A 26,706-nucleotide genomic window follows, 5' to 3' on the forward strand; every position below is an offset into this window, starting at 1 on the left:
TGTTTGCCATTCTGATTTATTTCAATGCTTTTACACGTATAAAACATACTTTAAATACTTTACATAAAAACTAGCAAACGGTTTGCTTTTAAAAAACACCATCAACTTTGTGAGTGAGCACATAGCTCTGATGCAGGTCTCTGACCTATGGCAAGCTGACTAAAGTGTTTGTGGTGTAACACCCCTCATCAGAGCAAGCATGTAGACAGGAGCTCCTTTTCCTCAACTCCCATCCTGCTGATTCAGCTCCAAGTAGGACACATGGCTCTCACTCAAGCTCCAGTCCCAGCTGGATATAGGCACCTTTCCAGTCACAGTTTGGAAGCACATAAGGAAACCAGCATTCCAATTCTACAACAAACATTATTCCTGGTGTTCAAATCGTCTCACTATCTTTGCACTCTCTTTTTTCAGTTCCTCAATGTGAGCATTTAGGCACTCCAGGATGTGCTGGGATCTCACTTCTTCATCTTCCAGGTATCGTGCAGCAATGGATCCAACAGGAGCTGTAGGCAAGGGGCACTAAAGGGAAACAAAAGGATTATCAGGCATTCCTTCATTCCAAGTTTTGGCCAGAAACACTACTGATCTGCAAACCACACCACTGAACATGCTCCTTGAGGGCTCATTTCCATCTTAGTGGGCAGACTAAGCACGCAGGTCTCATACTTGTATTGCAGATCATGTCCCAACAGCCAGCAATGACCGCTGCATGAAGCTAATGTTGCCAAAAATCACTACTAAAAAATCAGGGCTAGAGAAGGTCACTACAGAATACCAAGGAGTTTGCCCTGGGTGTTGGTGCAACTCAAGGTCTACATCCTGCTCCTTGTCTCCATAAAAATCCCTGTGAGTGGGAGCACCTCAGAGTTTGGGTCCAGGGAAGGGAAAGCACTGCCAGACTGGTTTTTTTTAACCACATATTCCACACTGGGAATATCTCTGCTTTCTTTCATATACCTCCTCTTCTTTCCCCAAAGTAACAGGCTCCTGATACAATCCCACAGGCAAGGACAGGCCAAAGTCCCATTGCAGCTCACAGAACAGCACTTCAGTCCAGCCAGCAATGGTCAACAAACTACTCCAGATTCTTTCCTTTACAGTCAACAACTATTCCTGCTCCTCACATCAGTTACCCACAAGTTATTAACTTACAAAAACAACACTGTAAACCAGGTTTAATACACAAGTTGATGAAGAGAAGCCTTGTGCACAGGGGCTGGCACGTGAAAAATTAAGGTTACTAAGGGGCTGCTTTCCATTGCAGACAAGTTGTCTCAGTGTCTTGGCAACAGAAAATAACTGGTTATTTCCAAATCCTGGAGTCTCATGGTTTTCAGGTCTTGTCAACAGCCAGGAACAAAGGGAAACAGAAAAGGCTACAGACAGCAAATAAATCTCTCCCACCCCACTATTGACAGCCTACTGATGAGAGTTCTCCTCTCTTAGTGCTAAAGGAATTGATTTAAAGACACTGCAGCCTGACCATGAACAGGGAGACCCAGTCAACACCAGGAGAAATAACTGCATTTCCTTAGAAATCTTATTTCTACCTCTCAGAATAAAAAGCAGCCCATTGTCTCCTATTAAACATCAAGCCCTAGAGGTTCTCAGACCCTGAAGTGGAACTTTCACACTTTGGGTCCAATCTTGCAACCCGAAGAGTTTCCATTTACAATACTGCACTTCCCTAAGTTCCCAACACTGTTTTCTGGGTATGTGCACAAGCTACTTTACTCCTAAAAAATCAAGACCTATTCTTGGTAGTAAACTTCATCAAGACCTGACAAGCCTCCACTTATCTGTGCATTAGCCTTTGAGCCTCTTCTCTGGACTCCTACAAAAAGATAGCTAATAGTTTAATAGTTGTCACTGCTACCAACGCAAAAACAGAGGAGAAACTGCTCTGAGCACTGCTGGGGCAACACATGTGGAGCAAGGACCAGTGCTCAGCATTCTCTCCTCCCTAAACATGACAGGAAAAAGTGATTCAGTGGAAATTTCTGTCTCTTGGTCAAGTGCTTCAGCAACTGAGCTGAGGTAGGACAGAGAAAGTGCTAACACTGCTCCCAGTGAAAAAAGTACGATCAGCAACCGGGAAAAGGAGCAGGCTCCCCTTGTGCAGTGAAGCAGGGATTTCAGGCTTTGTCATCAGCAAGCATAAGCAGCTTTAAGTTCAGTGTGCTGACTGCTGCAGCCTGTTTGAAAAGGGGTAAAACTCACCCTGTGCTTTACAGATGTGCAGCAACCAGTCACCCAGAGACTGAAATACTGACATACTCAGCACTCCACATTCACTCTGAGCCTCTACTACAGACCCAAGCCAAAAGCTGAAGCAGAAGTCTGAGGGGACACGAGCAGGTCCTGGTACACACTGAGGTACAGCACCATGAGCTCCTGGAATTAACTCTTCTCCAAGGAGTTCTGAAGAGCCAACATATGGATCCTCCTGGCCAAGTCTTAACCATCCAACAGTGGCTTTCTTTTCCTGTTTAACATTTGATTTACTTAGAGGATCACACACAACATGCAGTTAAGTCAGGCACTCAAATGCCTGTCTCCTTTTGCCAGATAAGAACCCAACTCTATTTTCAGCTGCTGAGCAGCAAGTAGCCCCTGTACAACTGCTTACCAAAAAAGCAGATTCTCTGTGATGATTTAAGGCAGGCTGCTTAGATGCTTCATCTGCAAAATCTTTGTTTTCATCCACCACATGAAGCACAGACTCTGCTCCCAGCCAGGCACGTGACTCCTTGCAGTTCTTGCTGCTGCTCTGGGAGGGTGGCTCACCCATCTCAGGGGTCACAGTTTCTGTTTCAGCAGCCCCACACCTTAGAGGGTCCCTGTGATGATGCTGAGCAGTCCTGTCAGGCTGGAGATGTGTCCTCCCTGTGTGTTCATCCTGCTTGTGCTGTGCTTCCTGAGCTGTCCTGGAAGACAGGTTTGAGCACAGAACTGAGTTTGTCTCTTACACCAAAACTCACACAGAGGCAACAATTAACATAGATGTTACTAACAGCCCTGGAAATCCAAACTTGTTTCCATAGCACTTCCAGACACACATTCAATCCCTGTGGAATTCTCTCTCTCTTCTGCTACTGTAGATACCAAAAACCACAGCCTGCACATCTTAGCACAGCAACAGAAAGGAACACAGCTGCCTGGGCCACATCTAATCCTGTCACCAAAAACAGCACAGACTGCTGCTCCAGAGAGAGGCAAAGGCAGACAAAAGACAAACACTGCTGGCTTTGCAAAACACAAACCAGCTGGGACTCAAAGCTACTGCACTGCTTAAGGCATAAAGGTAGATTCCCAAACAGTCCTTGTCTTCTCCCAGACACACGCTGCACTGGAGAGAGACCCAGCATGCCATTAAAACCCACACATCCCCACACCTTGTGCCCTCCTTCACCCTGAGGAAGCAGCACCCCTGGGTCACTCACCTGTGCTGTACCTCCCTGGGCTCTTTGCCTTGCCCCTGCTGAGCCACGCCCTCAGGTCCATCGGGGCACTCCTGTGCAGTGACCCCCAGTCTCGCCCTGGTCTCTGCCAGCTCCGTCCGCAGCTGCTGGTTCTCAGATATTAATTTCTGCAGCTCAGCAGCGTAGTCCTCCCTGAGTGCTCTCAGGGTGCCATCGTCCCCCTAACAGACAAAGAAGGGCAGAAGCCAGAAGTACTGGTTTGTAAGACACCACAGACACATCCAGAGCAAAAGCCAGCAAGAGATTCCTTAAGGCATACCCCCTAATCTCATTTTGACTGGAAAATCCTTCAAGATTTTCCTAGGAGAAAATTAATTATATATGTGCCTTATTGGACCAGTATCCAGATTCAATGTGCTAATCTGCTGATCTGCCTGGGAAGGTCAGTCTCTCTCACCACTGGATTTATTTTAAAACAGGAAAACATGGACCTTAGATAGTTCAGATGTACCTGCCTCTGGCCTTTCTGAAACTCTGAACAACTTGCTTCTTCCCATCATCTTCTTTTTACTGGCCAGGTGGGTATAATTTCCACTGCTTCTACTCCTGTGACATTCCCACTTGCTTCTTGCCAATTCTATTAAACTTAGATGCTTAATTCATTCTCATCAGCTTAAGGTCTTTCCAAATGTGTATCAGGACCACCAGGCCAAGATTCAGCTCCTGTTCCTTGGGGCTGTGGGGCTTTTTTTAAGGAAGATTTCCTGCTTTGCACACTGCAAAAACATATTTGGGAACTCACACAGGCAAAAGCCACCAGGCACTTTTCAAACAGAAAGTTTGGTTATTTTAAGTTATTTTAGTTTCAAATCTGCCCTCCAGAAAGCTGTGTTTTTAATCCAGCTCATCAGCCATAAGTTTCTGTTCAGCACTTTCCCAGGAACATGGCACATTTGACAATCACCCCAAACTAATACTAAGAGCTGAGTATTTCCTTCCCACAGATCTAACAGGATAAAACATACTCTCATGAGATTCTCAGCTGTCTGAATCCAACCCTTGTCCCCTGGGAAGCAGACATTCTGCTTGAGTTGAGACAGAACTTGCAAACCCGCCACTTCTTCCTTCACAGAATGAGTCAACTTGTTATTTCTGCCAAGGCTGCTTCTCTGCCATGCAGGCTCCTCTTTTCCCCTCTGCATCAAGAGTTTTGGAGGTTTTGTTCAGCTGCAGGAGCCCACCACAGGGCCCCTTCCAAGAAAACTGCCCCAACACATCCAGCCCATATATTCCCAGTCTGCATCTTGCTCATGGAGAGGAAAGGAGAGCCCTTCTGAATGGCTCCTCACCAGGGGAGAACACACTCTCACCCAAGATTTCAAGGGCCAGAGCAGTTACAGCTCTAGGACAGGTCAAAAGGACATCACAGGCTGAGAATCAAAGGTTTGAGGTAAAGTGGCTTAAAATGGAAGTGTAATGAAATATACTAAAAAATGTGGGCCAGAGCCCATGGAGAAGACATGGAAATTATGGCTGCTTCTGCAGTCCTCTTCATCACTTTCTGACTGAACAAATGCCTGATATTTCTGCACCTTATTTCCTCTCAAATTGCTTCTTTTGCTTGGGTTTTAAGTTCACTGAGCTTTATCCCCTATTTTGAGAAGCCTGGGCAAAGACTCTGACTACTCCCAGGTAGGAACACAAGGCTAGCCCCTTCCCAGCTCCTAGTCCTCAATACCTTCATACCTTCAGCTTACCACACTCTCCTTTTTCCAGAATCTCCGAGAGATGACGGTTTTCCAGCCTCAAGGTTTCCAGCTGGACCAGAATTACCTGAGGAGACAGAGGCAACCAACAAGCTCAGAAAAATAACACAATGCATGCTCACAACACCCTCCAAGCATTTTCCACCTTCAAACTCAAGTACTAAGCAAGGTTTGGGCTGCTAGTTGTACTGGGACCCTACAGAGAAGGCTACAAAAATAATCAGGCACAGTTTTCAAAGATGTTATCCATCCTGGTCTAGTTAGCAAGAGTGATCCGAAAGAATTCTGTGGGACTATAGGCTGCTGGTTTGAAAAGAAGCAGCAAGACAGATTCAGTGAATACCATCATTAGAATATTCCTTCAGAAGGTCTGTTTTTCTACAGAGGCTAAATAGAGAAGGAAACTATTGTAGCTAAGAACCAGGATGGTGTTTCAAGCCTTCAGGTCCCTTAAACAGATTTTTTACCCTGTGCTCCACTGCTTTCCTCTCTGCTCTTTCAATCTCTGCTCTGAGCTGCTGCTCCAGGTCTGAGGTGGAGCCACTCGCCGATGCAATGGTGATGTCCCGCTGGTGCAGCTCCTGTGTCAGCCTGGAGATCTCCCTTTTCAACCCTTCTAGCTCACTGCTGTGCACTTGTTCAGCCTGAGAGAGCTGGTCTTTCAACTGGAGGAAGACATGCACACATCACCAACAAGCTTTTAAAACACGTTTCAGCTAAAAAAGCAAAAGTGAAACCTCAGTGGGAATGTGAAATCTCAGTCCTGGAAAACAAAAAAGGTCTAAGTAACAAACCCCCTGCACATGCTTGTCCTTCCTGATTGAAACCACCTCATCCCAGTCCTTTCCCACACCACACACTGCCAACGGGAAAGAAGCTTCATGCCATGAGGTACTTGAGAAGACCCACTATTTATCAAACCAACAGCCTCTTCAGCTCATCATCCAACCTCTGTAGCCAAAGCCAGAGAGCCAAAGGGTCACCATGACTGGGGAAGCACAGTAACTCTTGGAAAATATAACCCTGCAATTTGCCACTCTGCCTTCCTGAGGCAGTTGAAGATACCATTTAAAGATGGTAACTTTAAATAGCTCAAGCTGGATTTTTCTTCCAGGAACTAATTTGCCCTAAGTCTTTTGAATCAATATTAGAGTTGAACAAATGTTAGCATGTAGCAACTAAAGCTTCCCATGGCAAACTTCCACCAGCCAGCTATGCACAGGGTAAAAATACATCTCTGTTTTCATAACTCTGTGTGATGACCACTAGTCCCTGCATCATAAGAGAATAATCATTCCCTATTTACTTTCCACATGACAGGCATGATTTTATTTTCTGTCCATTCAATCTCATTTATCTCTTTTCCAGTTTGCTAAGTCCTATTTCATTCAGCTGCTGCCTGTATAAAAATCACTCCATCCTTTTGGTCATCTCTTTCCATACCTTATCTTGGTTTATTCAATGGTTTTTGAGGTGGCAGACCTGCACTGCATACAATATACTGGTAGGCACACTGTATATTTACTCAGTGGCACAACAGAAAAAGCAGCATAATTCCTTCCCCAGGACTCCATTCCATTAGTCAGAAATATTAACCACCCAAACACACAGGATTTTTCTGAGAATTACAAGCATTTTAGAAAATTGAACCAGATGATCTCTGCCTACCCATGTAAATACTGTTCACACAGTGATTTATCTCCATGTCACCTCAATGCCTCCCAAGTATATAAAACACAAACAGCCTTCATAAATCTCTCCCTCCTCCCCAGCAGCCTGTGGGAGATTAATTTACTGTGTGGCTGTTTAGATGTGTAACCAAGCACACATCTCTGGCAAGATCTGTACCTCTGTATGTTCAGAATAAAGGATGAAAGATTTCCACACAAGTGAGGTTTTCACTCAGGTTCAATGAGGCTTCCACTCTACCAGGCTCCAGTGAAAGCTCTCACATGAGCTGATGCAGACCATTATGAAGAGCCAAGCTAGTGAAGGGCTTGCCCTCCTTGGGTGCTCAGAGCCTACCAAGCCTGAAACACACTCCCTTATTCACACAGGCACCAGGACATATTTGAAGTCCTGCCTCAAGTGTGACAGGACATATTACAGCAAACTCGCTCCTTCTCTGCTCTTCATCCTGTTGGGAGCCTTTATTAGGCTTAAACTCAGGATTCCAAACCTTAATTTCTTCACATATTTGCCCATCCAGCAGTAATTCAATTATCTCCACAGTGTGCAGAAGTACTGGGGGAGGCCCAGGAGATGCTCACAAAGCCAGGTTCAGACACCTGCAAAAGGGTGTCCTCTCAACCCTTCCTCTGCCAGGTGTGCTCCTTACCTCCAGCAGATCCCTGCCTGCACAGCAGCCCTGCCCTGGTCCCACTGCTGAGGCACGTGGCACACAGGGATCAGTTCTCTCCAGCAGTGCCATCCCACTCCCCGGGAACAAAGCCATGTTACCTTTTTAATCTCTGCCCTTGACTCAGTCTGGTCTTCTTCCAGAGACTGCAGCTCTTTGATATTCTCACCCAGCTCCTCACTCAGCTGCACACACCTGGCATTTGAAGTCACCAGGCTGGGTGCCAAATGCAAAAGTATAGATTAGAATAACCCAAGGAGGAGGAAATGGTCAGAGAAACTTTGATCTTCCACGCAGCCCTTTACATCCATTACAACAGAAACTCTATTCAGCCTACAAGTTCCTTACCAATCCTCTGGGTTTGTTTTCTAAAATCGTTTCACATGAGATCAGGAAGCTCATCTAACAGATAACAGCTGTTTCTTGCTTGTTTATTTACAAACTAAGATTACAAAATTTCTATGTAAACACAAGTCTGAAAACCACAAACTTGGAGAGGAATCATAGAATAACAAAATGCTTTGGTTTGGGAGGGACCCTAAAGCTCAACTCATTCCCTGATGTGGGCAGGGACACCTTCAACTAGACCAGGTTGCCTCAACCCCATCTATCTTGAACACCTCTAGAAATGAGGAGTCCACAATCTCTCTGGACAGATTTGTTTATAATCCTCACTTCACAGGAAGGTCTGGATCTGGTTCTAACCAGCTGCCTAACAAAGACTCCTTAGGCTACTATGAGTGAAGGTGCTCAGCCTAAGCAAGCTGGAACACTGAGAACACCCACTGTGTGCAGTGAAATGCAGCCAACCAATTACCAGAGCAGTCACTATTACACTGCACAATGAATAGCACTTGATTTCTTTGGCCCTTTGATATTTAAAACAAGCCTACAAAAATCACTGGTTAACTTCATGAACTCAATTAGGTGCTGTATTATTATCCAAGACTAATTGCACTTGCAGAGGGAGCAAGCAGTGGGCTACCTGTTCTCAAGACGAGTCACCTCTGACTGTAAGTGCTGTTCCTTCTTCTGGGCAACATCCAGCTGCAGCAGCACCTGCTCCAGCTCCAGCCCTGCAGAGGACAATGCCTTCCCTTGCAAGCGCTCCTCCAAGGCCCTACACAGAAACAGCAGATTTAATCTCAGCACAGAAACATCATGTCTGAGTTCACTGGTTCAGGGAACATAACTATTGTTTTCTTGGAGTTCTCTGAAAAATACACATCACCTAAAAGCAGGTTACCACTGTGTGCAGTGTGAGTAAGCAAACAATGCAGCTGGATGACAGCCCCTGCTTGAGTTATGGCTGATTGAAAAAGACTACATTTTATTTTGACGTTGGTCCCCCTGCCAGAGACTGGTAGGTGACCAACACCCAAACCTTCTGACATAGCCACCAGAGCCCAACAGCCTCTGCACATTGCCAGGGGAGAAGGGAAAGGCCAATATGGTTTTGTCACAGATGTAGTTACCTTGCCAAGCCCGAACCAGTGAGAACTTTCACCTAGGTTAATAAGCACATTATCAAACCCTGAAAGGCCTCCAGCACTTGGCTGAAAATGCCTGCAAGAAACACCCTCAAAAGACCTGTATTGCCTCCAGAAACCCAGCTGAGGAAAGTGGATTCCTTCCTTGCTCTTCACTGATTATCTGCTAATTTCAAAAGCAATGCAAATTGAAAAATGCTGTAAGGCAGCACAGTGCTTGTGAGAAACTGCAGTGCACTATGTGAAATACAACATTTTCATGCAGATCCAGCTGCATGAAAATGCTGCTACTGTCCTCAGTGAGAGAACCTGGAGCATAGATCTGGATTGAAGACCCAAAGCACCAGCAAGGCACAGATGCTACCTGATGAGGAGTTCTTTTCTGTGAAGAGTTTCAGTCATCCCATCCAGCTCGTTCTGTAACTGTTCCTGGTGCAGCTTCGAGCTGTCAATGAAATCTTCTTGAGACTGCAAGGTGGCTTTTAGTTCCATCTTCTCATCCTGTAGCACCTGCACAGGAGGCAGAAGGAATGACTGAATGACTGATGCAAGATGGACCAAACCAGTTGGTTGCAACGTGATGAGAGGTTGATCAGATTTTTTTAGGACTGCTGTCCTAAAAAAATGTGCAGAGCAGCACATGGGGCTACAAAGTCAATTTTGATGCCAATCAGGAACTTTGCAAAGGCTCTAGAAAGAGACAAAATCTCCAGGATGGAAAGCCTTTCCACCGCTTCTTTAGACCCCGTTTCTTACGAGTTCCTCCACTGACCTCTAACATTTTCTTGGACTGCCTTAATTCTTCTTGAACTCTCTGCTGATCTTCCAGAATCATGCGATTGTCCTCACTCAGGTCATCCACCCTCATGCTGAGCCTCTCCACCTCCAGCTCGTTGGCACAGATGGTGTCCTTGGCCCTCTCCAGCCTGCTGGTTAAGTGCTGGATTTCCGAGCGGCTCGCCAGCTCCACCGAGTCCAGGATCTGCTTCCGATTGGCCAGCTGGGTCTGCAACAGCAACACCTGCGTTGGAGCTAAACTGCAAAAGCACCAAAGCTGCACCAAAGATAAATTCAACACAACTACTGATTTCTTGGTGTGGTGAACCACATTCTCATTCTCAACAATACCTTCCAAGGAATTAGGGAGAGTACTGTTCCAGGGGTACATGATGGATAAAACTTCCCAAGGCAAACAGAATAAGTAAAAAACAAAATGTAAAAAGAGGAGGTCCTTTGATTCCAAAAGCATTTCAAAGAGACTCTGGAAAATGAGAATCTCAAATCACTCCAACTGCCTGAGTATGACTTGTCCAAGAACAAAACCTCCTGCTATTTTTTGCTCATGAGCCCAAAGCTAGGCCAGGACTAATGGCTGCAGGTAAGAAAGTTTGCAAATCAAACAGGACAGAGATTACCCAGCAATTAATTCCACACCAGGACAGAAAGCAGCTCTGGGTGCTCAACTGCAAAACCACAACCGCCAAACAGCACTAAAACAAACCAGTTCTAACAGACAATTTGCTTTGCTGTCTGCAGTAAATACCTGGTTCCAGCAGCCTGGGGAATGCTCACTTTGAATTTTTCAGTGTTTTAATGGCAGACAAAAAAGTTACAAGGAACATATGAGTAGCAGACAATACCTGATCTATAATTTATAGGCACAATACTTTATTTCATAGCATTTCTTTCCACACAGCTAGCTGGTGAAATTTAACAAGCCAGCTCTCACATAAACTTCTAGGAACATTCACTTCATATACTCCCTTATTGTATAAAATCTTTGAATTTTTAAAGGCTGAAACAAAATATTTGAGCAGTCCTATACTCCCAGTTTCAAAGAGTAGCAATGCCTGCCAGCTTCACAATCACCAGATGCCTTGATTTATACAAACTGTAAGAACTGCTCATTTGCAAGGCTATGGTATAGATTTGATTACAGCCTTTTATTATTATTTAAATAGTCATGACAGAAAAGGTAATCAAGAAGGCTGAGAGTTTAAAGCAGTGCCTTTCTTCACTCAAGAAGCCAGAGTATCAGACTGCCTGAACATTTATTTCTGCATTAAGAAACATTTAAGCTGTCTCTTATTTCCAGCCACACAACATCCATGCCAGCAGAGAATTCCAGGTTTTTTGGAAAGGCTGACTTTAAAGGTTTCCAGAAGGTGGCTTGTAGCAGGGAGGAATTCCAGGCTTCCCTAAGCTGCTCTGGAAGAGCTGAGGGGAAGCCAGATGAAAAGGAGAGAGAGGAAAAGTACTCCATGGTCACGGATCTCAGCTTGACCTTGTGCTAGAAAGACAACTAAGCACATAAAATGTACAGAAAAATCCAAGGCAAAAAATTTAGCACTTCCATGCTGGGCTTTTCAAAGCAATTGAGGACTCAGGCAGTCTGTTCACAGTACCTGTGCACCTAAGGCACCTATGCCACTTTGGCAAAACCTCCCCAAGCTCCTGGTTTTCTGCTGCACAGTAAGACAAGTTCCTCTGTGCCCCAGTGTCCCAGCCTGAGCTCCAAGGACACATCTGTTCCCAAACAATTGAGCTATCAACGACACACAGACAGCAGAGCAGCAAGACCTTCTGCTCAAGGACTCTCTCTGCATTTGTAGATCTCCTGGTGTCAGCCTCTCACAAAGCCCCTGTCAGAGCCAGCTTCAATCCTGTCATCACAGTCTCCCTCCTTGCAGGAGCTTCCACTCAAGAGCAACTCAGGAGCCCATTAAGGCAAAGTCCCCAGCAAGAGCTTCTTATCAGTGTCTGCTGTGATTGCGTCTGTGTGACTTCACAGCTGTGCTCTAGGTCAATTCATCTTGCTCTGCTGCAGCACCACTGAGCCATCAGCTTTGCAGAACAGCAGCCCCACTACTTGCCTCTGAGAGACCTGAAAAAAGGTGCAGGGCGCTGAAAACTGCTGTTGCTTCAGTATTTTATGTAAGTCTCTGATGTAGGGGAAGACTGTTTTCCAACAGTACCCTCTGAGCTGGACCCACAAGGTACTTATTTAGCTGCTGGCAGGTACACAGCTTTCAACCAGACAACAGGATGTAACATATTTTAAAGTGTCATATGCTGTGATCTCTGCCTCCCAGGGAAATCTGCATCCTACTCTCTTCTCTGCTAACCAGAGCAATGGCAGGGAGAGCTGCACAAGGTTTATCTAATCTCTGATGACAGACTCCAGATTTTTTTCCATACACCACTTGTACAAGCAAACCATATTCCGACAGAACATTAAAAATCACTTCAATGGCAATCTGAACTGGATGGGTGCCTGAGAGATTTCATTAGCCTCTCCCTCCCTCCCACAAACAAAGCAGAAACTTCCAGCACATGCTAATTGTACCTGCACAAGCTCGGAGTGCTCTGCCAGAGCCTTGCGCTGCGCCTCCAGCGATGCCACCTGCTGCTGGTACTGCAGGCGCTGCTTCTCCCAGTCAAGTGATTTTTGACGGAACTCCTGCAAGGACAGCAGGGGTAGCTTGGAGCAGTACATCCCCCTCCAGTTCACATCCACATTTGCCGTCTCTCCCCACCATATCCTCACACCTTTCCCCCAGCAGGGAAACCATTAGCCAGTCACCTGATGCAGCAGCTCAGCAGTGCAGAGCCCTCACACACCGTGCACACTGCATTCCTTCCCCACCCCAGGTAAAGCTGCTCACAAATGTTAAGTGCCATCACATTCATGGCTGATTTCATGGGTTTGCTGTCAGGAGTTTAACAATTCAGACTGGCTTTAGCTTCCAAAGCATGCTGGTATTGAAATCACCAACATGACAAGAACTACATACAGAATTTGACTGCTAATCTCTGTTCCAGAAATTGGGCACTACATCAGTCAGATGTGTGTTGTTACCACATCTCTCAGGAGGAGAAAACTGAGTGGGGTTGAGCTCAGCAGAGCAGAAAGATTAGAAGATGAAACAGGGTTACAAAGAAGTTTGACATGTAGCTCCCTCCTCCTCCAAGAAGTGAGAATACAACCTCCCCACACTGGAATTCATTCCATTCACATAATTAGTTACTCTTCCAGCAACTTCTCCCTCTTATTTAGTCTAAGGGTAAAACCAGCATTAAGTTTATGATGTGCAGTCATAGGCCCCAGCACATGAAACTGCCTTTAGCACAGATGCAGTTGAGAAGAGCTGCACCTGGAGAGTGGATGGGCAGTGCTCCTTAAGCAGAACTCAACATCCACTTCCTAGTGGACTGTTCAGTACAAGCTGGTCAGCACTTGCTTTTTCTCCACATACCTCCAGCTTCCTGGTCAGTCGGCTCAGTTCAAACTTGTCCTCCTCTTGTCCCTTGTTAGCTTCTCCTCTGCTTCTTGTTTTTTTCTTCTGCAGCTTCTCATAGCTCCTCCTCAGCCGGGACAACTGCACAAAGAGAGAGTCAAAGAGAGCTTTGCTCAAGGTCCCAAGACAAGAATTAAACAGCACTTTGAAAGAAGACACACAAAGTGGTTCACACAAACAATGCCCTCATCAAGGCCACACAGCTCCCAAGCGAAGGCTTCCATTTGGATAATGAGTCTTTTATACCAAGAGCACAGCAAAACACACGAGTTGTATGAGAGTAGCAAGATGCCACTGAAGTCATGACATCAGCAACTTTAACTAAAGCTCTGTCTTACCATAATTAAAGCATGACTGAAATATTGATCAGACGGAGGCTTACAGGCAGCTTTCAATACAGCAAGAGCACAGCATCCCCCTCTCTACAGCTGGTTCCCAGCCCCAGAAGAGCCAGCAGCGCCTGTGGCTGATCTGCTCACCCACAGGAGCACACCCACTACACCACACACAGGTAAATCTTGTGTGATCAAAATACATTTGTGCAGCTCAGGTGGGAACTGGAACTCTCCTGCTTAGTGGGAGAAGGAAGGTTTGAGAATTGCCATTACCCATAATATCAACACCACTTCATCTGTCATTTTCTGCTTAGATACACTGTGTATTTCACAATGAGTGGAGAAAGCCAACAGAAAATACCACTCCTACGCCTGCTGCTAGGATGCTGAAGTTGTATCAGAAGCAGGAATGAGGAAAAAACTCTTGACATTTAAATGACCCTCCATGCAAATAATCACTTGCAACTTGCAGATAATTTTTCATATGGTGAGCTCCCCCCTACTTAACTATTAAATAAAAGGCTTCTGAATAGCCACATGAATTTGAGAAGCCATCACTGCTGTTTTACTGAGGGACAAAGCTAAGCAGGATGGGAGGACCATGAGAAGAAAATATATCTGATTCGAGACCTGATATATTCAGTACTTCAGTGTGTTCAGTGGGAACAGACAGATGTTCAGGCTTAGAGATAATACCAACATCTTTTGCCAAACATATCAGGCGATAAGAGGTTTATTCTTTCAACAGTCTCAGTTAGACACTGTACCTGTAATTGCACTGGAAATGGTGGTAAACAGGGACAGAAATAATTTCCCCAAACAGTACTAAGAACAGAAGACTGAGGAATATTGGAGCTCAATGTCATCAGCATTAATATTGTGTAGGTAAAATACCCACAAACTGCAATTTAGGCCACAACACAAAGGCTGTATTTCAGCCTTAGCAATTTAGGCTGATCTGCCAATGTACCTCAGCTTTGCTCTGCAGCTTATCCACAATTCCAGTGAGAACACCCAGTGAATGAAGACTGTTAGTCATATGGAATAGTGAGGTGTTTTTAAATGAGAAAAGATGCCTTCTGTCATCAGAGCAGAGACTACCAAATTAATTTCACTTATGGCTTACAGTGAGCAGGAACTAGGCCCAGCCCTCCAGAGAAAACAGGTCAGTGCTCTATGAGCTGCTCATGCCAGTTCACTCCCTGCTCTTGGCAAGTGCAGACAGGCAAGGAGTTCAGGCATAAATCTGGAATGCTGTTATACCACCTGCAGGACAGGTATTATCTTGCACTGAGCAAGAGGTTTTGAGACGGAAGCTCCAATATTATTGTCAAACAGCATTTTCTACATACACTTGTTTTTTATAAAAGGTATTAAGACTAATATTCCTTGAGAGTACAAAATCCCTACTAAAGTCATCAGTGTTAACAGAGACAAAAATATGAGACCACATATCACTTTTATTTCCTGATCTCACATAAGCCAGGCCAGTTACATCTCCACCCTTTCTGAATTTCAGAAAAGCTGAAAGAGGAAACTGCTTCTGCCTGAACCTGTGGCAGCTCCAGAACCAGCACTGTGGTGACTGGGATGTGCAAAGACAGGACATTCTTGCAGTGAACTTCTGCAGATGTCAACACATGAAAACATTCCTACTCCAACAGTTTTCTGTCACCAAGTTCTTCCAAATGACAAAAAACAGGCCTATTGAGCCATACAAATGTCACTTTATCTATGCCCAGTGCTCTTTTTGCTAAGCACACAAACACTAACAGACTGGGCAGTTTTAAAACCACAGCACTGAAACAAAAACAATGACACAACATAACTGATCCATCATCAACTGGGAACTAGAAACCAAACTTCTCTTTTTGCAACTCACCTCCTCCTGGAATTTCTTCAGCTGTTGTTCATACTCTCTAACCATGTCCTGCTTGGATTTTTCCACATCTTCGACCTGGCGACGCAGCAGGCCAACCTGAACAGAGGGATATAAAGCAAATAAATACAACAGAATAGGCTTTATTGCCAGTAGATACAGGGACATTTCAGTGGGGTCCTTCATTTTAAAATAGATGGAGGCTGTGCCTAAATCTTTAGCAGTCTGGGGCCACAACTGTTTCTGTTGTGGTCTCTTGTTTTGAGCCAGTTTCTGGATTTCACTCCTGGGGACAAAGCTAACATATTTGGTTTGTGCCAAAAGCCTATTTCTATCCAGTATTCTCATCAAATTCTTCACAAATATGCATTATGATTTCAAGCTATCTACCAAGAGAAAAGTTGGACATGGAAAAAGTAAGAAAAGAGGTTTTGAAGCTCACAGAAAAGACTTCCCTGACAGTGAATCAACTGTTCCTGTGACTCATTTTTCTCCCTTTCTTTTTCTCCTATCTTTTTCCAATCCACAACCTGAGTGGTCACAAGCCCACAAATTAAAATTAAAAGAAAACCCACAGAAAATTCCCAGGACTAAACCAAAAACAAGAATATACTCCAAAAATAACTTCAAACACACCTTACAGTTCAGTTTGAAATCCATGTTTGCTTTTGGTGGTAAGAGACATTTCAAGTGTCTTGAGAAAACATAATTGATAATAACAACAATAACCTATGTGATAAAAATCATCATTCTTGCAAACAAAAATCCTGTGGCTCAACTGCATTTTATGGTCCACATCCTGCACAAAAACTTCACTTACTAATAATTTTCCACCAATACAGATTTTTTTTTAACTTCTCTCAGGCTTTTATTTAACGACCACAAAACCAGAGCTCTGTAAAAAAGCCTATGGAGAGTTACCCAGCCATATCTTGGTATAGTTCATAATAGGAAATGGCTTTCTTGGTGCAGATTATGCAGTAGGAAATGTGTTTTTTGTACCAATGACTGCAGGTTGCCGGGCTGTCCATTACCACTGTAGCCAGAACCAGTTCTGGGTTATCTCTAATAACTCTAACAGTTCAATATGTGGACTTCCACCAACCCTAGAGGAGCAGATCACTTGACTTGGATTGAGTTATTAACCAGACACCTTGTTCCAACAGGTCCTTTAAAAATTCTATTCCTGATTTACTGATTCTAAAAGGTAAAACATACTGACTGACACTACTGACTCCAACGAAAAAATAGTATGAAACAAAGGTACCTCCTTTTGTTTTTCCTGCAGAGCTGCCTTGGCAGAGGAAAGTTCCTGCTCCCGAGCACTCAGACAAGCTTCCAAAGCCTGTGTCTGCCCTTCCCATTCGGATTTCTTGTGAGCCACCATGATGTCTATCTGCTTCATCAGCTCCTGCAGCTCAGCTGCACAGGAGGTCAAGAACCCACCGCTGGAGGGGAGAGAGCCTGGAGTTAAATAAAGCAAGTGCCACCCACCACATCCAGTGTCCCAAACCAACAAAGGCAGCAAACACACTGACTGGCACAAGGCACCAACCCTGCACACACAGTGAGTGCTTTGACCTCTCTCCAAATCCGCTCACACACAATAGAATCACAGAATCATTAAGATCAGAAAAGACCTCCAAAGTCATCAAAGTCCAACCTTTTACCCAATAACATCCATGCCCGCTAAACCACATCACTTCACACTTAGGCATTCAGCCTTTTGCCTTGGGTACTGTGCATTATGTAAGTAAACCAAAGTGTGTTTAATTCATATTTTGTATTGCCTTAACTGCTCTCCAGGCAGTGGCATTTTATAGCAGGTTTCAGTCACCAGAGGAATCTTACAGCCAAGCTATGAGTTCCCAAAACCAGAAGTTTATCACAAATGCAGACAAACTCTGAAGCAGAGGGGCCTGGATGACAACATGATAATGAAGAATCAAACCCTCGCAATCCATCGGGGAGCACAAGCTCCCTAGTGATGCCCAGATTTCTAATTTGGTGCAGTAATTATTGAAACCAATTCAAGTAACTCCTCTAAAAGTTCCCAGCTGCCAAGACAGGGACAATATTAAGGTTTGCCAGACACAGCCCTAGAGGGTGGTGAACTCCATAATGATCTCTACCCCTTTAATTTGCCTGTCAAAGAGAAAAACTGAAAAGAAATGGAAATCAATAGGTTAAGGAACAGAAATTTCTCTGTTCCCCCAGGGCCTATGCACACTTCATTACTTGGCACTTTTTCTATAGGAAAAGGAATACTTCTTAAAGGAGCCAAAATCAGACACATTTGAAGTTCACCCTGTCCTGTGAGTTAACCAAAAATTAGCAGCTATTATGCAGAGCAGGAACATTTCCTTCACAGCATCTGCTAATATGTAGCAAATTCTAAACTTGATTTCTGCAACCAGCTCTCTAAAGAAGATACAGTATCAAATAAATTTGTGTCACATTCTCAAGGATGACTAGGAAAATGGCATCAGTGACTTTTGCTTCACGGTTGTTTAACACATAAAGCATTTTGTTCTGTTATTGTCACTACAGTCTCTCTCAGGGATCGAAAAGTCTAGAGATTCTCACCTCAGACACAGCATTAAGGATTCACTCAGAGCTGAGTGGGACTCTGCAGTTTCAACACAAGCAGGAAATAATCAGATGTTTTCAGTGAAATCAGATAACAAAGTCAAATTTCATTAACCTTGCAAGGCTGTTACAAAACAAATATTTATTCACAACTCTATTTACTACTGCTCCTGATGTTGGACAGTAAGAATAGTTTACAACAACAACTGAGAAAAAAAGAGGCTGAGGTTTCAGGAAGATGTACAACTAAATTTCTGACAATTAAGACTATAAGCAGGGACTAGTGCAGAGCCAGCTCCCCCAGTGACTTCACTTCTGCAGGAGCTGAGGGTCACTGCACACTTACACCAGAGCATTTATCCTGAGTAAGAGGCAAGGTTAACACTTAAATAATTTGGAATGACTGCTGTGTACAGTTGCATACATACCTCCCCTGCCCATTTCTTTGCATTCCTTCCAGCAAAGCCTCCATCACTGAATCCTGGTGAGTTCAGTACTAGGGAAATACAGGAAAGCAGTGGTCACCCACGGTCATGCACAAACCAGGTTGTTTCTCCATCCAGCTGCAGGAAAAGTGGAAGCCCAAAAAGCACAGCAGTAAAAAAACAGACAAGGAGTGTATGTGAGGAAAACAATGGCACCTTCATGAACTTACAAGCCAAACAGAGGAAAACAGATTTTTCTATCAGAAAAATATACCCAATGCTATCATCCAGCACTACCAAATTGCAAAGATATAATCATGGGATCTAATAAATTCAGAGAGGAACAATGAGAATCTGCATTTGTGTGAACTCAACACAGAAGGACTGGTAGATCTCCTGAGAGCACCAGCATGTGGAGAAACAGGAACATTTGGGCTTCAAAGTTTGTCACTTCAAAGAGAAAACACCAGCAAGTAGCAGTAAGAATTCATCCATAAATTACATATTTTCCAGGCCTCTATTACAGACTGGGTTAAAGAGACCATGCAGTTTACCACAACATTCAGAACACACTGGTTGTTCATACAGTTGTGGGAATTTTAAGAAAACACAAACTCCTTAAAATTTCCTCTTAAATTATGAAAATAAGTTGAACAGCTTTATAGTAGCAGTACATGGCTTCAGTTAAAAATTACACCTTTTAAGTAACAAACACATGCATACCCAAAGAAATTTTGCATCTTGGTGAAAGCGAGAAGAGTTTACATTAAAGCCAAAAATGAGGAATAAATATTTGCCATGCAACCAGAGCTAGGAAGTCAGAATTTACTTCAATGTCTCCTTCATGAAACTGCAGCTAACATAAAAATTGTTAACTTGTCCAGAGCTATTAACACAAATTTCTGTTTCCAAAATCTACACATTTTCCAAGTACTGAAGATGGATCCTTCCACCATCTTTCCTCAAAGATTAATATGGCATTATTAAGCAATCAGCAAAAGTGGAACAGGTCACAGCAAGGGAGACTTTCACAAATGCAGGCTCAGCTTCGCTCTCTTTCCCGGAGAATCTTCTATCGTGCTCCTACAGCACTTCAAAACACAATTCAGAGATTAAAATCTGTCCTTGGGAGCTGTGTTTTAAACCACAAGCATATAAAAAATGCACAGAGAAAAATCCTATCCCTATTCTGACAGTGTTTCGTCTGTCTTTGGTCCTGTTTGTGCTTAACAAAACTCAATCAGTATGCAGAACAACTCTGTGGTTCTGCTGAGGGCAGGGTGCTGAGGAGAGCAGATGAGCAGATCCCCTGAGCTGCTGACAGCATTCCAAGAGCTCTCCAGGTGGCCACAGCAGACATTAGACAGTAGCAGCTCTCCTCTTTCATTCTAATCACACCTACACACAATCAATTTTCAGTGGCCAGAGAGATGAGGAGACAGACAGCATAGAATTCCAGAACAGTTTGGGTTGGAAGGGATCTTAAAGCCATCTCATGCTAAACCCCTGCCATGGGCAGGGGCACCTTTCACTATCCCAGGTTGCTCCAAGCCCTGTCCAACCTGGCCTTAGACGCTCCCATGGGAGGCACAGCCACAGCTTCTCTGTGCCTCTGCCTCACCACCCTCACAGCTTTGCTTACTTTGCTGGCATACCCAGATTTTGGGGAAAGGCCTTAAAATCAGACACCTCTAGCCATTTCTATGCTACATAAGGTTTGCTGACTTAGTATTACATTTTGGCCTCTCATGCTTGCAAGTTGCAACGTACAAGTTACAGGCACCTGAGTAAAGACCCACAAGAGGAAACAATCTCCTTCATTAACTACAGCTGAAGGAAGGAGAGCTGGCTGATCACCTCTGAAAGTGAAGAAATGTGAAGTATTTGGAAAAAAAAAAAAAGTCCAAAACAAGACAACACATTTAAAAATAAAAAAGGCTTAGCATTCCAGCTCAAGGCAGAACTGTAGTAGAGTGAAGTGAACTTTACAATACACAGGAGGACTTAAGAATAGTGCCCATGCGACAAGACTGGGATTACTTCGCGTTTAGAAACACAGAAAGATGCAATCTTAAAGCGTTGCTGGAAGCATGCTTACAATGAACACAAAAGGGGCAGTAATCTCCCCAAAGCAATACCACAGGCGAGCTCCGCTTGCCAGCGGCAGGAACGGCACCTGCGGCAGGAGCCCGGAGCGAACCAGCCCTCGCCAGGGCGAGTATCTCAGAGTCACTGAGCTCGGAAAAGTCCTCTGAGACCATCAAGTCCAATCTTTTGACCGATCCCCACTTTGTACCCAGCCCAGAGCACCGAGTGCCGCGTGCAGTCTTTGCAGGGATGGGGACGCCACCGCCGCCGCCCTGGACAGCCCTTTCCAATATCTAATCACCCGTTCTGTGAAGGAATTGTTCCCATGTCCCACCCAAACCTGCCCTGGTGCAGCTGAGGCCCGTGCAGCGGCCGGGGCCAGCGGGCCGGGCAGCGCTCCCCGGCCGGCACTCCCCGCTCCCGCCGCCGCTCCCAGCCGGAGCCTCCCGCTGCCCGAGCCCTCACAGCGCCTGCCCCGCGCCCCGGGGAGCGGCCCTGAGCCCCGGGCCGAGCTCCGCTCCGGGCTGCCCGACACCCCGGCGCTGCCTGCCCGAGCCGCCCTCCTCCCTCCTTTCCTCCCTTCCTTCCTTCTTTCTTTCCTTCCTTCCTTCCCTCCCTCCTTCCCGCCTTTCCCACCCTGGCAAAGGGCACGGCCCGGCCCCGCCGCGGCAGCGCTGCGCATGCGCTGGGGCCGCGCCTGCGCAACGGCGGCTGCGGAGATGGGCAGGGTAGGGCGGGCTGGGGAGCGCGGGGACAGCGGGGGCACAACTCGGGGACACAACCCGGGGACACCGCGGGACACGGAGCCGTGCTGGCCGGGAGAGGCAGGGAGCGCAGCGCACCGGGGCTGGGTGCGCTCAGCCCCGTGCCCATCGCCGCCCACATCGCGGCTCCGGCAGCCGGCGGGTGCCAGGCCTGGCTCGGTTTTGAATGAGTGCCCGTTCTCTCACACCCGCCAGGGTCGCGCTGCCTGCTGCTGCTGCTGCCCCGCAGGATCACACCGGGGCGAGGGCCTGAGGTGACCCTTCAAGGAGGGCAGAGTGCAGTTAAACACTCTGGAGTAATTATAGGAGCTGGGGGTGAAAGATGGGTCTCGTTTTGCTTCTGTTTCACCGGTTTCCTGGACTTCAGGTTTGGGCAGAATTCTGGGTACCTTGAAGTCCTTTGTTGTGACTCTCCCAGACAGGTGAGGCACGTCACTGCTCAGGAGCTGTAAGCCACAAGCCAGCAAAGGCTTCTGAGCAGCTTTAGGTGCTCAAACTCACTCAAATTAGACTTCTAAAAGTCAGTCAGTAGATATAAATACATGTAAATATCAATAATAACCATCTGGTTTTATATATTCATCTCCAATGCATATCAGTCTGCAATTCACTTTGATAGAGTTCTTTTCAGATTAAGTTGTTCTTTGTCATTATAACCCTGAGTGGATTAGGGAAATCAAGGTATCCTTGTAAGTTTAAACTTCTTATGGATTTCATCAAAACTGGAGCAAGCCAATAGTCCAGACTCCAGCTCCTCGGCTGGGGATGTTGCTAAAACAGCATCTGCTTTGTGTCACAGATTTAGCTGCTCTCGCCCGCTGTGACGATGGACAGCGAGGTGCAGAGGGATGGCAGGATCCTGGATCTGATCGATGATGCGTGGAGGGAAGATAAACTGCCTTACGAGGACGTGGCCATCCCTCTGGTAGGTGAATTGCTACTTATCAATCTGAGTTAAGGCTGCTGCGTTCATCACAGTCCCTTCCAAGAAAAGGCACAGAGTGTTGCTCGTGGTGTGGCTAATTTGTACAAGAGGCTCCTGGATCTCCACGGAAGATCCAGTCTCTCACAGAAGGGACTCCTTCTGTGCCCTATATGCCAGTCATTCCTGAGTGCATGAGGACATGGATGCTTCTGTCACTTGTCCCCTGACCAGTTGCTGAATCCTCTCAGAACTGGAGTTCTTTCCCATTGCACTGTCCTAGGTTTGGCATCAGGGAGAAGTAAAAGCATCCTTTTTCTCTGCTTCCCTTTCTTGTTCCTGGTGTTTGAGGTACTTTCCCGGTTGTTGGGAGGGCAGAGGATCAGTCTCACAGACAGTTCCAGTCTTGGTTACACTTTATATCTGCTTCCTGCAATGCCATTAAAAGAAGCTGAGACGTTTTCATAAGTGTTTCAAAGCAGTCTTTTCCAGATTCAGTGTTGCTGTTGGAAGTTCCGGGACAGCAGTGAAGGACTGGCAGGTGCAGCAGGACTCTTGCCTGTGGTGATGTGTCCAAAGCATGGCACCTCTCTTTTCATCCAGGGTACAGCTGCAAAGTCAGAGAGGGGCAGCAGGGGAAAAGCTACTGCTGATCCCACAGAGCCCAGAGCTAAAGCTTCAGATCTCCCACACTGACACCTTTCCTTGGCTATTTTGAAACTTACAGGGAAGTTAGAGGTAGCTGAGGGTTTTCCCTTCCCTTTTTCTCTCTGGTACACGAGCTTTACCCCAGCTAGCACACATAAAGCAGCCATGGGGATTGTGGGGTTTCTTTCAGCAGAGAGATATTTCCAAATTTGTGACATGGTTCAAGCGTTAGCCCTGCCACCACTGGCTTTTCAGAGAGGGCGAGGAGCAGCTGCACAGCTCAAAGTCCATATGTACAGCACACATTTTCCTGCCAAGAGTTGGGCTTGAGGGAAGCATCTTGCAGAAGCGTGATTCTCAGTTTCTAAAAGAGCACAAACCCTCCTTTGCCTTTATTAGGCACGCTGAGTATCATAAACAGGTTCCTTGTTGACACTTGCCTTTACCCTGAGTCCAGACATTACTGTTTCTTCCCTTAGAGCCATCTCATGATGGCTTACAGTCACATACAATGACAGCCTCAGAGAAGGAAGCCTCACCAACTACCGATAGAAAGGCCTGGCTGTGGATATAAAGATCCCCAGAGATGGGATTGGCTCTGATCACATAGAGAAAGCAGCATGAATTCACAGGGGACTTACTCAGGGACATTGCAAAGGAGCATCCAGAATGGCTGTGAAAGTGGTATTTGAGCCTGTCCTGAGAATCTGCTCCAGTGCTTAATCAAGCCATTTCTGGGAACTCAGATGGGTTCAAATCATTCATTGTTTTCAAAGCTGAAACACTTTATTTAGCTCCTGCTGGGATTTCCAGAGGAAATTCTAGAACTCTGAATTCTAGAATTCCTGCCCAAATGGTATCTGGCAGAATAGCACACACTCCGTGTGACTATACCAATACAGCAAGACAGAGAACAAATAATAGAAGGAAGGAAAATGAAATCTCAGTTGAACTTTCCTTCCCTTTAGTGTGCTGTGAGCAGCTCTGTGGCACACCTGGCAGGGGGTTCTGGCTTCTGCTGTTGATCCAGCACAGCTACACCTGACTCCAGCATACAGACAGGAAGGACTTCTAACCTGCCATAGGAAAGTAACATTTTACAGAACCGTTTGTCTGCAGTATTTGTATTCTTGGCAACAGCAGAAGCAGCACATTGCAAACAAACAATGGAATAAATGCATTGTACTGTTATTTATTTACTTTGCATTTGCTGTATATTTTCCCTCACTGTGTGTGCAGTCTGAGTGTATAGCAAGGCCCCAGGGTCCTGGAAAACAATTTACCTTTCAGATTAAGCACATTCACATGAATATTCAAATGAAAAGAATAACCATATTTAAATGAAAAGAATATTGTTCATGATGAGGCTCAGCAATATTTTTAAGTGGATCAGTATGTATGATATTTATTGTTGAGATGCACCCTCTGGTCTCGTTTGTGGGTTTTGTATCTATCCATACAAATCATAACAACCTGCTGCTTGCAGGAAGTGTATTACATGTGGAATGCATTCTACCTGTGTTTTGTTCTCAGAATGAGCTCCCTGAACCAGAGCAAGACAACGGTGGCACCACTGAGTCTGTGAAAGAGCAAGAAATGAAGTGGACAGATTTGGCTCTCCAGTATCTCCATGAAAACGTTCCACCCACAGGAAATTAGTGAATCAGTGGGATTTCGTACAGTGGATGCATGAATGCAACATAAAAATATTTTTTTGGCTGACCATTGCTGTCATAAGCTGCCCTAAGGAGGAAACAGTATTCTGGAAATTTTCAGATTCCAACAGTGGTTCTGCTCACAATGCTTCTTTAAAATGCTTCTTTCTTGAATGTGAAATAGCAGAGGCTCTGACATCTCAGAGCCAAGTGCAAAATGTTTCATGCTTATAAGATTATTTCATGTTTTCTGTTAAATTGTTCTTAAGTTGGTGCCAATTCTGATCTTAAATGTTTTCTACACATGATTAAAAAGTTTTTACTGTCTCAAATTGCAATTGATTTCAAAGCTCTCAGTGGGGTTATTGTCTAGAGTTCAGTGTACAAAACCCAAATAGCTGTGAGTTGTTGCCATCTTTAACAAGTTTGTGGATGTGTGGGGCAGATGTGAAAGGTTGGTCAGCAGAATCAAGAGTGGGGAGTAGCCTGTAAGCACTCGAATTCCTGCTCTCAGGATCTGATGGTGGTGGTGGACAGCATTTCCAATGCTGACATCCTGGGAATGTTTGCCAGTGTGTACAGTGAACACACAGTTTAATTTATGCTGAAATGGTGGTTACTCAAAATCATGGTCTTCCAAGGGATGGTTGAGAGTTCCAAGGAAGAACCTGCCAGTCCTAGTGTAGGGCCTCTTGATGTGCGAGCCACTCGGATGAGCAACCTCAGATGGGAAATGAAAATCAAAAAAACGTGATGGGGAAAATAAATGAGTAGGGTTTAGCTTCAGGCAACAAATTGTTAGCTCTTTTTGTATTGAGATGAAAGGCAAAGCCCTCAAGGACCTTATTTTATCTCTGATTCTCAGATGTCTTTTGCAACAGGTAAAAGCCTTCTGTTCTTCATGCTCCACTGTTGGACCAATTCCATCTCACCATTGGCAGAACTTCTTGCTAAGGAAAAATATTTTGACAGAGTTTAGGATTACTGGTAGAGGTGAGAAAGGAGCTGGAAGGAAAACAATGTTTAAATTACATTCTTTTGTCAGTGCAGCAGAAAAAGCACTGTCCTGGAGCTTCAAGATCCACAAGTGTTACTTGATGTCTTTTTTCAGTGTTTATCATCTTCAAAATAACAAGCCCCAACTTTTGCCTGGGCGATTATCAAATGGGATCACGCATGGCACATGTTCAATGAGACTCAGATTGTTGAGCTGCTTGCTGCTGAGGAGCTCAAGGTGCTTGTGAAAGAATCATGCTAGACACATGCTCTGCCTCAAGTGTGATCCGTGCCTGCACCAGAGGAGCAGCACACACTTGTCTGAACGAGAAGGAGCCGCAGACAGCAGAAAGAGTTAAGGATTAACCTGAGAATTAGCAAAGTCAAAAAGCTTAATAAGTACAGCGTGGACCAAAGAACCAGCTATGCCGCTAGGAGCTCTTATCAGTCAGCTCCTCATTGGATCATCACCAAGGGAAAGAAAGCAGAGCCTAGGCTTAATAAGGTATTTCTAATCCCCCCAGGTTCCCTTTCCCTGGCCTATGTTAGAAGAATTTGCTAAGAAAGCACCAAGCAAAACTAGCACTCTACTTCTATCCAGCAGCCATCCCTGCTCCCTCCCTTCTCAATCCCTTTACAGACTCCCCACCACTCTCATTTTCCCAATTTTGCCACTATACCTTCCAGCTCCAATTTCAGACTTCCTTTCCTGCCCCTGATAGTTGTCTTTCCTTGGCAAACTCCTTCCTCCCATCCATCAAAAAAAAAGTGTTCCTTTCTTGAATTAGAGCTGAATTTATGAGGTTCCAGCAGGTCTGTGAGAAAATATGAGAATGCCAATTGTATGAGTGTTATCCAAGACAGCAGTTGCTTGGGAGCCCAGTAGAGAGCCAGACACCTTGAAGTGGTACTTACCCTTTGTCAGAACACAGTGCTGTGCACCTGTCTCCTGCCTGAGGTGGTGACAGGATTTGTAGAAGGGACTCTGGGCCATGGCACTCAGGAGAGTAGGAAGGACATGGGAGATATTAGGGGTCATCATGAAATCTCCAAAGGCAGGGCCCTGT

At 45.2% G+C, this 26,706-nt stretch overlaps 2 protein-coding genes across 12 annotated transcripts; one reads left to right on the forward strand and one right to left on the reverse strand.

Annotated features, from left to right (window-relative positions):
* Positions 1-21,363, reverse strand: CEP63 (centrosomal protein 63). 9 transcript variants are annotated; one of them, XM_030280515.4, is made up of 15 exons: positions 21,291-21,363; positions 18,570-18,637; positions 16,820-17,000; positions 15,556-15,651; positions 13,297-13,419; positions 12,387-12,500; positions 9,813-10,046; positions 9,405-9,550; positions 8,536-8,670; positions 7,652-7,766; positions 5,659-5,856; positions 5,172-5,258; positions 3,447-3,646; positions 2,633-2,930; positions 1-522 (listed from the first exon to the last, which is right to left on the reverse strand). In XM_030280515.4, the coding sequence occupies exons 2-15, from the start codon at positions 18,611-18,613 to the stop codon at positions 364-366; spliced, it is 2,130 nt and encodes a 709-aa protein (XP_030136375.4). In that variant the 5' UTR covers positions 18,614-18,637; positions 21,291-21,363; the 3' UTR covers positions 1-363. The 9 variants fall into 9 exon arrangements, with proteins under 9 accessions (XP_030136375.4, XP_030136371.4, XP_030136376.4 ...); XM_030280511.4 differs by having other exon boundaries at positions 18,570-18,704; positions 21,291-21,360; XM_030280516.4 differs by lacking the exon at positions 21,291-21,363 and adding an exon at positions 20,743-21,086.
* ANAPC13 (anaphase promoting complex subunit 13) lies at positions 21,251-25,454 on the forward strand. 3 transcript variants are annotated; one of them, XM_030279830.4, is made up of 3 exons: positions 21,251-21,382; positions 22,218-22,343; positions 24,522-24,975. In XM_030279830.4, the coding sequence occupies exons 2-3, from the start codon at positions 22,245-22,247 to the stop codon at positions 24,645-24,647; spliced, it is 225 nt and encodes a 74-aa protein (XP_030135690.1). In that variant the 5' UTR covers positions 21,251-21,382; positions 22,218-22,244; the 3' UTR covers positions 24,648-24,975.
* Positions 25,455-26,706: the final 1,252 nt, after the last annotated feature.

Source organism: Taeniopygia guttata, chromosome 9, assembly GCF_048771995.1.
Source record: "Taeniopygia guttata chromosome 9, bTaeGut7.mat, whole genome shotgun sequence".
Taxonomy (NCBI): domain Eukaryota; kingdom Metazoa; phylum Chordata; class Aves; order Passeriformes; family Estrildidae; genus Taeniopygia; species Taeniopygia guttata.